Genomic DNA, 12,757 nt, shown 5'->3' with positions numbered 1-12,757 from the left:
TTCCGGGGCGAATTCATAGCGACCAAGGTCCAAACTTTGTGTCCGATCTCATTGCCGAGTTATGTCGTATAGCAGGAATGGATCAATCGAAGACCACACCATATCATGTCATGGTTGAGCGATACAATCAAACGCTCATCCAGATGTTAGGGACTCTTGGCGAAGAGAAGAAGTCCGACTGGAAGGCGTATGTTGCACCCTTTTGCCATGCATACAACGTGACGATACACGGAATTACCGGATCTTTCGCCCTATTTCCTTATGTTTAATCGCCAAGCAAGATTTGCATTGGATGCTCTTCTTGGACTGCACTTTGACGATATTAGTGCTAAGTATCAGAGAGAATACTCAAGGAAGCTCCAGGAAAGACTGCAACATGCATACAAGAAGGCGAGGGGAACTGCGATGTATACTGCTACAAAACAAATGAATCTGTACGATCTGAAAGCACATGCATCGAAGCTTCAACCTGGTAATCTAGTGCTGGTCAGAAACGTCACCCAGAGAGGCAAGAGAAAGATTACCGACCGTTGGGAGGAGCAACAGTATGTGAAACTCTCCAAGCCAAATGAAGACATACCAGTGTTTGATGTCAGGCGAGATGTACCACACGCAAAGAAGATTCGTCGTCTTTATAGCAACTTGTTGCTTCCGTTGCGCTTTTCACGGGAAATAAAAACTGAAAGATGTGTCCGAAGAAACATCTCTGGAACCACCGAAGTACGTTATACCACAACGTCGACCTGGTTTCAACGCTGACTTACCTGTTGTTAGACGTTCACAGCAAGTATGACGCCCACCAAGAAGATTTAACTACTGCAGATGATTGATGATGATGATGATGATGATGATGATGATGATGATGATGATGATGATGATGATGATGAGATGGTGGTTGTGATGATGATGATGATGATGATGATGATGATGATGATGATGATGAATGCTCATGTTTGATTTTGTGTTTGTAAGATGATAAAGTTGGATATTAAGGTTGTTTGAATATTGTAATAATTATCCTGATTCAACTTCAGTGAGTTTTCACTATTTAAAATTGTGTATGATGTTGTTATAATTACCTAAAATTAATAGGGTGTAACTTTTATATTCCATAAAAGTGTTTTTTTTAATTTATTTTATCGTATATTGTCATTCTCAATTATTACTCCGCCCCGTATATTATCAGGTTTGGTAACTTATACATATAGCGTAGAGTAATTTGTAAGATATCGTGCAATACTGTCTGTTAACCTGAAACGAATACGTCAGTCATGCTGCTAGGCAATTAATGGATTAAACTGATCAATTAATCCATGTTCATGTTAGCTTTCTATCATAAACAATATTATGTATGCCATAACTCGCTGCTGTAATTCCCTTGTATTTCGTTTCGACAAGATTTCTGCACCCAAGCGGCGGATCACATATGACCTTACCATCATGGATGTCAAAAAGACTATTTTATTTGCATATAGAGTTAAAGCATTTTATTTATACTTAGATATGAAGCTATATCCTACGATATTTTTATAAATATTTTGACACCAATATGCTATAATTTTGATGATTTCATATCATTATTGTATATGTGTTCTCTGTCTATCAATGTTTGTATATTCTATGAATATCTCCAGCCATGGGGGAAATAATGATGTTGAGTTGAGTTGAGATGAGTGTATCTCATTCTGTCTTTTAAAAGGTTTCGAAACATTGGTTAAATTTAATTAACCGTAACAGTGTAAAACGGGTTTTTATGAGGATACTTTCAAAAAAATATGCTAAAAATGAACAGCTAGCATTGCAAATGTGGTTATAAGTGGTTTCATATACAGCTTTAGCGATACGATAAGATTTAATATGTTACCATTTAGAATAGTTGTTACGATGTGTCAGTGAAATAAGTGAATCTAAGACAGCATTATAATGATTGAATAGAATAATTTCAACTGTGTTCAAGACACATGCTTTTATAAAGAAAGAAGCTTCCATGGGAACTAGGATAGACACCTACAGGACTTGAAAGCAATAACTTTCGGTAAGTGTGTTTTTTGTGTATCGATAATTAGTTACTTATTTTTTCACTGTGTCGTATTTTTTGCACCGATCTTTTTATGTAAGGTTATTACTGGTTGTTTTGTTAAATCAATATTTGCTAGCTATCTTTATATTCAATATAGTATAGTGGTATTGCTTAACCTTAACCATCCACGGTACCCATGCATCATAAGACAATTGTTGATTAATTAATCAATACCTGCAAGCTAGCTATCTTAATATTCATCACAAAAGTATTGCTTAACCTTAACTATTCACAGTACTCATGCATCATACGACTATTATTGGTTGTTAAATCAATACTAGCTAGCTATCGTTATATTCATTATAGTAGTATTGTTTCGACATTACCATGCATTGAACTCATGCATAATAAGACTATTATTGGATGTAAAATAAATACTAGCTAGCTATCATTATATTCATTATAAAAGTATTGTTTCACCTTTACCATTAACAGTTCTATATATAATATAATATTAAAGAAATTATCATGCATTAAATTTACTTGTCAGATATGAAGCTTACTGGTTCGTGATTTTCAACTTGGCTGAACATGCTTGTTCTACTTAAGCTACGTTTTTATGTTGACATTTTAAGCGCATTTTTGTACTCCTGCACCGGATCTCGTCACTTTTTCTAATACATAGTGGCTACGTTCAATCAATACTCTTTTTCTTAAAAGAAATGCCACATTATTTTCTAATGTTGTTTAATGTTTAGTACACAAATAAATTATCGCATGCGAATGGGTCAATTGACTGAAGAAAATATATTAACCCTATGTAGTGGCCTGTAGCCTATAGTTTCTGCGGACGAGGGGCAGATTATACGAATTCGGTTTTCACTTGATGCTCAGAGATATAACAGATAATTTGACTAATTGATACAGCTGAACATACGGCTACTTTAATTTTACACGAATGTGTTAAACAAGTCCTAATCGACCAGTTCAAACACGATTGGCACTCTGTAATGAAAAAATCTTCTTCAGGCAAAAATTTTGTCACTGCTCAAGGAAACTCCGAATTAATACAATACTTTTTTTAATCTTTCGCCTAATTTGAAACCCTTTTTAAGTAAATTCCGTATGGCGAACCAAAAATTCCCGATAAAAATAGGGAGGTATAATAATGTTGATACTGTCATATTTGTAGGTCAGACCTTGGTGATGAATACCACTACTTGTGCTAGTTTGCACAACCTATTATTTTAATAGTCCAAATGCAATTAAATACAAGGAACTGTTAACTTACACAAATGTTAAACTAATGACAAGAGTAGCTTTATTTGTGAAACATTTAATACGCAACGTATGTCAACCAGCGGAATTTCTCCTGTTTTTGTTAAATCACAGTAATTATATTGAGTTTCCTAATACCGTTTGTAACTTATTTATACGATATGCTTGTACAAGGCACACCTTTTAAAGTCTGACACTACATTGTATATCCCTTTTTCCCCTCTTATTCTGTATAGATATTAAATAAATGTACCCTCTTTTCCATAATAAGAAACATATTTCGTACATGTACGACCATAAAAAAATACACCATCATTTTATTTCCACCACTCGACACAAAGTCATCCTTCTTAGTATTAGTAGTATTAATCCCTTATTGACACTGCTGACTAATCTTATTTGTCATCATGTTGTCATGACCGGAGTGTAATAAAGAGATTTGTTGTTGTTGTTCTTTTGTTGTTGTTGTTGTTTACTTTAGAAGCTTTATGTGTTTGAAGAGTTTTGAACTAATAACCATTTATTAAGAACACGTACCTCAATCATTTAAATACTAAGTAATATTGCTCCGCATGCGGTTCCGTGGTTCTATAGTTGTATACCTTAAAGATACTATATTCGAAACCCATTCGTTCAGTTTTTATCATATATATGTAAGTTAAACCACTTTAATTACTTATTAACATATGCAATCAGTTTAAGTTATTAAATTATATTACAATAACATTATTTCTTTCCATCAGTGATCAAGAAATAGTTTGATTTGTTCGGAAGTATTTTGAAATAATTTTTCGTTTATCGGTTTGGTTAAACCGCATGGTTCGTACAGGAAACCTGGAACATCATACATTTTGGATTTCCCAATAACGAAGTCCTTTCACAGTATATCCACTTTCACGTATCGTTGGAACGGAAGAAGTCGTAATTGGTTAGAATTTATTAAGACACTACTCCACTTAAGGTATGGTATATATCTTTCGGCCTTCCCACTAATACCCCGTATAGGTAATACGGTGGGTGCCAGCTTAAATGCTACGTATACACTCGTATGCCCATAAAACTTATGTGATTTTATATTTAAATAGACTGTCTTACAGATTGGCACCAAAAATGTTTTTTTCTGTAACGACTCTCAGGACAATTATCTAATAGAATGTGTTACGCTTTGATATAATAATTGTAAAAAAGTATCAAAATGTAAAAAAAAAATGTGTCGGTGACCGGGTTCGAACCCGCGTCGCCAAAATTGAAGTCCAGCGTCTTACTAACTGAGCTACAAAGGCTTATTCTAAACGGGTGACATAATTAAGCTATACCCCTACCTCGGTGATATCACGTGATAACACCGACTAGCCAATCACGCATAAAGAATGAATTCTACCTAGTAGGCATACCCAGTAATATTTTTAATGGAAAAATACGAAATAACTGCTAAACTTAAATAAATTGTAAACTCGTATGTGGTACTTCAGTTAGTAAGTTTCAATGCATTGTACACATCGATGCCAAGTTTATGTCAGTTTTCGACAAGTTTCTTTTTTTCGCTATTTTATCATACTTGAAACAGCCCCTTTCAGACCTAAAATAAACAAACGTTTCGGGAAGAGATGAAATGTAAGAATTACACTGAAGAAACATTCGATTGAACTGTTTAACTTTTCATTTTCCCTATGCTACCAGGACTCAAATCCTAGTATTTCACAATCCCTGTTCAAATCGCTCGGTACGGTCGATCTCAATATGGATAGCCATATGGACGTCCGGAAGAACTGAATGTAAACCGAAGGAGCCATTTGCAAGGGCTGGCGTATGTGGTTTCCCCCAAAATTTGGTATTCATTGAGTATGGTATAAACCATACTATAAAGGGCTAGCAAACGACCTACGTAGTCAAACGAAATATTAATAAGGCAAACTTTATTTACTGTTTTAATTGTATTTTCAAGTGGCCAAGATTGAACGTCTGTTATGAAGATAAGATGAACAACGAAACAACACCGAGAGATAGTGACTCAAAATTGCACACAGACGACGCCATTTCTGGTATTGCGAAGATGCAAAAAGTACCTGACGGTGGATGGGGATGGGTAGTATGCGCGGCCTGCTTTTTCGTGCATATGCTGATAGACGGTCTATTTTACTCTTTTGGCGTCATATATGTTGAACTGCTTGAGTATTATGGTTCATCCAAAGGCAGTACAGCGTTGATTGGATCATTGTGTCCAGGTGTATTGTTTCTGATTGGTGAGTAAGTTATTTCGTTACCCGTGTTCAGTTCGGTTAAGGAAGTGCCGAATCGCCCTTGTTGAGCGTTAATGGATGTCACTTAAATTCAAAATGTAAAGCGTGTTAATTTTCAACGACAAAAAGAGCTTTCCCTAAACATTCGAATTCATCAGCAATGGATTTTGGGTCAAAATTGATAAACATACCTAGTTTATATATATATATATATATATATATATATATATATATATATATATATATATATATATATATATATATATATATATATATATATATATATAGTATGTATGCACTGTGCTGTTTGTGGAGTTTTTTTTTTGTTTTGTTTTTGTGTTCTATGTCTTTGGTGTTTACCCAGTGCCATTAAACCGCGTTTATGTTTAAACTTTTTGCTACTGACCTTGTTTTTGTAGTTTTTTACATAAGTAGTAATCATAATTGGACTGGCCAAATTGTTTTAGAAAACGCAAATCAGGTTTTCGATCTTCTCGGCCCAGTAAACCTGTGGGGTAATCAACTGATCCAAACTAAGACAAAAAATTAATACCGAAACACCTATAATAACCAATCAACAACACTTCATACTATTGTATCATTCTCGTAGAGTATCTACGCTGACGCTATCACTTAATCGCTTAATTCGTCACACTATGTTGATATCATTAACATAAACAAAACAATTTTATAACAATTACAGAAAGTCATATGCTTATTTTCACTAATTTGAAGGGCCGGTTGTGTCTATGTTGGTGAGGAAGTTCGGCTGTAGAGCCGTTGCCGTTTCTGGTGCTCTGGTGGCGTCTGCCAGTCACATTGCCAGCATCTTTGCTCCAAATATGCAGTTTCTCTACTTCTCGCTTGGCGTCATGACAGGTGTTTCCTTAACAACTTTATCCCGTAACATAACCAATGCCAATACAATATGTTCGTCAACTTTTTATAGAATAATACATGGTTGACCATGGCTTTTGGTTGATAATTGCCCCAGTGGAAGGAATAATTGCCCGAGGACATTTATTTTCACTGGGGCAATTATCAATCAAAAGCCATGGTCAACCATGTTTTAACCTGTATAATACATCTGTTTAGTCATTTGTCAATGATTTCAAATGGATTTAAACACATGATTTTGCGGAATATTGAAGGATATGTCATATAATAAGCATGTACTGATGATGTAGTCTGAAAGTCTTAAAAAAGAGATATAACAAAATTGTTTTGAATGGCATTAGCTGCGAAAAAAATACCGAGAGACTGGACATCAAAATAGCAAACATTTTCGTACGTGTTTTTAGAATAAGCCTGCAATTTTTCCAGTTTTCAAATATTTCCTGGTTTACATCGACTGATTGTGATGTTTATTTTAATTGGTGAGCGCAGCTAAGGTCAATCAAGCCTTTCAGCAGTTTCATAAAAATCTCAGCTTGAATGACCCTAGCCATTTCGCTGGAATAATTAACATTTCTCAGCGAATAAAGTAAAACAAAAGGTTTCTACAAAACATCCTTGTCTCACTGCTTTATGACCTTTACCGAATGTAAACATCCGGTACGGTTTCGGGTAGTACCCGTTACTGAAACACAGAAGGTGTCATTATTGGTAAAACTAATTTCACTATTCTTGCACCGATAGTTCAATTTTAATCCCTTTAAAGCTTTTTTATGCTTAAATGTTTGCCTACCAAATATATGGCGGCCATTTTTATTTTCGTGAAAATAACGTCAGTGTGAACGTTCTAGTCTTCGTCAGGCAATTATGCCATAATCGCTCTGACGTGCCGTGATAATCTCACGGGTGGAGACGATAATCATTATTGCGGGAACACATTTATATAGTAAAATATTACTATTTCTAGTTACATGTGTATTATACTACAGTTATAATTATTCCTTGTGTCCGACTTTCAACTGATTTTACCCACGAGTACAAATATTCTGATGAGAAACATATTTTAAAATATAGCAAAGGTATAAGGGTATACACTTATTTATATCGACACTATTTGTAGTCTAATCTATATTTTGTTAATTCGATGTCCGTTGATCCTTTTGTTATTAACAAGGTCATAGTAAACGTTTGGCTGCTTGGCTAGATGTTCGATTTCCTATTGCATTATCGTAAAATAATATAGGTCGTATAGATTACGCCATATTAGACAAGCTGTTTGAAAACTAAATCAGGAATTATATACTTTTTCAGGTTTTGGATATGGGTTGATTTATCTTCCATCGATTGTGTGTGTTGTAAGTTACTTTGACAATCGTCGAGCTCTTGCCACCGGAATAGGGGTCAGCGGAACTGGAATAGGAACGTTCATTTTTAGCCCCATTACTAGTCTACTTCTTCAGGAATACGCCTGGCAAGGGGCAATTTTAATACATGCTGGACTGCTCCTAAATTGTGTCGCTTGTGGTCTTGTGTTCTTGCCTCTTGAGAAAAAAGAACCTGTTTATGCGATCAAGAGCAGGGTTGCTTTTTATGCTGAAGAGGACGTCACAATAAAGGTGCAAAATGGTCGAGACGACTTAGAAAATAGCCATTTAGAAAAAGGGCAACGACACTATGCAGGGTTTACCGTACCGCAAAATGATACCTCTTTAGAGATCATCTGTGGTCATACGTCGAATGAATCTGATCACACAAGTGCTACATCACCAGAAATCCAAGCCCCTTTAGCGCCCTATGTCATCAACGACAATGTTCATACCAGTGAACTAACCAGTACAGACCACCCAAGATACGACAATGGAAAATCTACATTTACATGTGCTCGCTTATCATTAGGATGTATTGCAAGTTTAAAGGAACATTTTGACTTTGAAATATTTAAAATTGTGCCTTTCCATTTATTTATGGTATCATCGTTCTTTTATAGTCTCGGATATTATGTTCCGTATATATATCTTCCGGACACTGCAATAGACGTTGGTAAGTTGAATTATAACAAAATCATAGTAAACATTTGGCTGCTTTGCCAGATTAACACTTAACATTTGGTGGTTTTCAACCCACAGTGCACATTTGAATTTCAATCAACTAGGTTGCTTCTTTCAGGTATCGACGAGCTGGATGCTGCGTGGCTTCTCTCAGTTGTTGGCATTACCAACGCTATTGCCCGTGTTCTGTTTGGCTTCCTTTCTGACCGGAAGTGGGTCAATCGGTCCTTATTATATAGCACGGCTTTAATTATTTGCGGCTGTTCGACAGTGGCAGCACCTTTTATGAAGTCATTCTGGTCTCTGGTCTTGTACTCGACCTTATTTGGAGTGTTTAGTGGAAAGAGTTTTCTCAGACATTAACTTTGAAAAAATAATGCTGCTAACGGTTGAATATGATATAGTGCAACATGTAACTTTTCAGCGGTAATTCATTTTTAAATAATTGCGTGTCATGGTGAATGACATATGGTAAAACAAGTGCGCACGCGCTATTTCGTGAATTATATAAAATGAGCATTTGCAAAGTCGGGTTTTATTAATATTAAACGTTCAAGATTATCACTGTATTTGATTGTATTTATATGTGGAGCGGATGGGCAAAGCAAAGCGCTTGGATTATCTGAAACTAGTACATTTAATTTACTATTGTGTTCCCATATTCCAGGCGTAACAGTTTCGCTTACCTCTGTATTGCTGACAGACATTGTTGGTATAAAGAAGCTGTCAGACGCTTTTGGAATGTATAGCTTTATCTCAGGAATATCTATGTTCGCCGGTCCACCGATAGCAGGTAAGTATGATTGAAAAGTAAGATTTTAAATACAAGCTTATGCTTGTTCAAAGGCAAGGTGATCACATCCAATCTCAAGTACATTTCCATGCGTACAAACAGTCACAGAAATTGGTAAAAAAAGTTAATATATTAGTTCTTATGTTTGTCGCACACGCATTCAGTAAAAGTAATCTTATGTCACTGTTGTTGCTTCTCAGGTTTGCTATACGACATCTCAGGAAGTTACATGGTTCCCTACGTTGGAGCAGGCGTTACTATAGCAGCGAGTGGCGTCATTCTTCTTTTAATTCCATTGTTGGATAAGATATATAAATCATAGTAGCAATTAATGAAAATACTTAGAATAATCTTACGATATTTCATGAAGTTACTTTGTTCTATACCATTTTTATTCGTCGGAGCAGGCGTGCCTATAGCAGCGAGTGACGCTATTTGTTGAATTTCATTGTTGGGTTATATATCCACGTCAAAGTAGCAATAAATAGGGGACAGTATGACAGGACGCTCTTTTGTCGTCCTGTATCACGTCGAGTTCCGGTGTGTAAACGCGTATCTGTCAAACCGCGTAGCGGTCGAGACGGGTGCATGTTTATACACTGAACAAGACCGAACAAGGCGGACAACTGATGCATTTTTGTCACATACTGAGTGGAATGATGGCGGATCCACTTCAATATTTCTTCAATATATTCGTCAACCCAGCAAACACATAACGTTATTACAATGTATAAGTTTGTGTTAAGTTTTTGCTATGATAAAGTTACTGTATAACGTTGTGACGTTCCACTTATTATAATTCAGATTATGAGCAATGTAATATATAATTGAAGGCCGGCATCTTATTATGATTTGCAAGTATTTACATGATAAGGAAAATTTAGTGATGGGACAACGTTATTTCAAAGTTGCACCAACGTTGTGTTAAAGACTTCGAGAGATTTATTTTCACGGTCTACTTTAACTAAGAAATAAATGTTGTCCTAGCGTTGTGACAACGTTGTCCTGGTCGTTTTGATAGACGCAGTATAATGGCATTGTATTATCTTGTTTGATTAAAACACGTTGCGGAAGTTACATTATGCCATCAAGATTTTATGACAGTATTACACTTAACGTCTTGCACATGTCAACTCAACTGATATCAAGTGTAGATTCAGAACATAAGATTCTAATTATAGACTTTACTTTCCTCCAAACAAATATGTTTGTTTTTCTTAAATCATTATAAAAAATAAGCTCTACATTATATAATACAAGGCAGTTGCCTTAGTCCGGCCTCTTTTTAAGGTTTCTTTTAGAATTACTTAACAAGTGAATACAAGCATTTTCAAAGTACATATTTTTCATTTTGTTCATTGATCAATAGACGATATAATCAGTCGATATCGTATGTTTATTACTTCTCTTGCTCCATATTATTTTATTTTTTATTTTTAATAAGTAAATGAACACAATAGTAGTAGTATATAAGTAAGAGGAGCAAAGTTACCCTATTGTAATTGTATTAGTAAGAGGAGCAAAGTTACCCTAGGGTAACTTTTTGCTCCCTATGGTAACTATATAAGTAAGAGGAGCGAAGTTACCCTAGGGTAACTTTTTGCTCCAAAGTCTATAAGAGGAGCAATGTTACGTTTTTCAAAGAACACATATTGTGTATGGGAAACAACTCGTACATACGAGGATAAGCTTTGGGAAACAACTCGTACTCACGAGGATAAGCGTAAGTACAAAAGTTGCCTCCCGATTTTCATATATGAATTAAGTCATAGTTCTTTCTTAAGAGTACAAATGTAAACACGATATATCATGGTTTAGTGATTTTTTGTGTATAAATGAAACGGCGGTTTACGGTTTGGCTTCATTTGCGATCGATACATCTGGATGTTTTTACTCCCCTCATATGTGTTTCCTCGAATGTTTTTACTCCCCTCATACGTAGTTTCATATATGAATTAAGTATGGTTAGGATACCTCGGAGAATGTACATTTTCTTACTCACTGGTTAATGTGTGCTACACATCAATTAACATGACACAGTTTTAAAAGTTTATTTCACCTGCTGTGAAAAGAAACGTTCCCACGGTGTAAATAATAATTTTATTATGAAATAAAATTGTGAAAAAGTGACACTGGCATTTAAAACTTTTGGCACTCTTTTCATCCAAATAAGATTTATAGGTTAATTACATCGCTGTTTGTGAAAAAAGACGTTATTATATCTTGAAATGAGTTGTATAATGTTGTATTTAAACATTACATTACCATAAATTTGTTTATCTTCAATACAGACGAAAAATGATTTATTTAAAACCCCGTTTTTGAATGTCACTGTGGTAACCCATTTTTTAATTAAAAATAATTTATTTTGGGTTACGATATGTTTTGCATTTATGAGGTAGAATTCTGTTTCACAATCACTTGTGTAAAAATCTTCGAACTAAAACATGTCACAAGACTATCAAGTGTTGATTTCGCAATTATTAAAAACTCAAGTGGAAGTAACCATGTTACTTCAAAAGGTATGGTATTGTTTCACTATTATACGGGAGATTTAAAATATGCTTTTATTTAACATGAACAGTCTTTAAAAACTTTAATTTTACTTTCTATGTTATATGAATTCCATTTTCAGTTACAACCTTGTTTTAGAGTACATCCATACTTTAAATGCTTGTAGATCGAATCAGTGCCTATTTCTTTTTATTGTAACTTTTTTTAGACTACCGCCTTGGAGAAGGGTTAAATGTGTGTTAGACATCAGTACAATACAATACAATACAATAGTGATTTATTTGTAATGCATAAGGCCACCGGCCCAAAATACAAATATACAGTGTTCAAAAAGTGATGTACATGATTTCATATAATATAAATGGTATGCACAATTTACAGTTGTATAAATTAAAGAAATCAATGGAAATGATATATATATATATAATATGTGAGTTTTAAACAGAATATTTTATAATACATATATCTAATTAATACTATTTATGTAGACCTCTCGTAATTCAAATGATGATTTTAAGAACTTAGATAATGCAAAAATAGAAGTGATACTGTCGTTAGCCATCAATTTAACAAAACGGCGTTCACTGCTAACAATATTTTCTATATTCAATAAATATGTTGCTCTTAATTCATCATACAAAGGGCAATCAATAAGGAAATGTATTTCATTTTCTACAACATACACATTTCGATTGAGACAATATGAACAGAATCGGAAATCTCTTTCAATATTTTGATGTCTCCCTATTTCAATATTTAGAGCATGACTTGAGCATCTAAAATTGGCTAATATCCTTTTGTATTGAAACGGTATTGATGCAGAAATGTATGTCTCTGGCGTCAGTGCTGATTTAAACAGTCTATAACACAAAGCTTTTGGGGAACTATTGATATCCGCCATAGTCTTTTGATTATAAGTGTCCGTCAACCTGTCCGTGAACAGTTTTATGAACATGTCTACTTGTCCTAT

At 34.6% G+C, this 12,757-nt stretch overlaps 1 protein-coding gene across 1 annotated transcript; it reads left to right on the top strand.

The window, feature by feature from the left end:
• The first annotated feature begins 261 nt into the window (after window positions 1–261).
• Window positions 262–9,595, top strand: LOC128219496 (monocarboxylate transporter 12-like). Its single transcript, XM_052927303.1, has 7 exons — window positions 262–720; window positions 5,244–5,541; window positions 6,274–6,417; window positions 7,744–8,472; window positions 8,599–8,826; window positions 9,148–9,273; window positions 9,474–9,595. The coding sequence occupies exons 1-7, from the start codon at window positions 262–264 to the stop codon at window positions 9,593–9,595; spliced, it is 2,106 nt and encodes a 701-aa protein (XP_052783263.1).
• The last annotated feature ends 3,162 nt before the right edge of the window (window positions 9,596–12,757 follow it).

This window comes from Mya arenaria, chromosome 15, assembly GCF_026914265.1.
Source record: "Mya arenaria isolate MELC-2E11 chromosome 15, ASM2691426v1".
Classification (NCBI taxonomy): Eukaryota; Metazoa; Mollusca; class Bivalvia; order Myida; family Myidae; genus Mya; species Mya arenaria.
The sequence above is the reverse complement of the archived record's forward strand: the minus strand, read 5'-3'. Positions and strand labels throughout refer to the sequence as shown.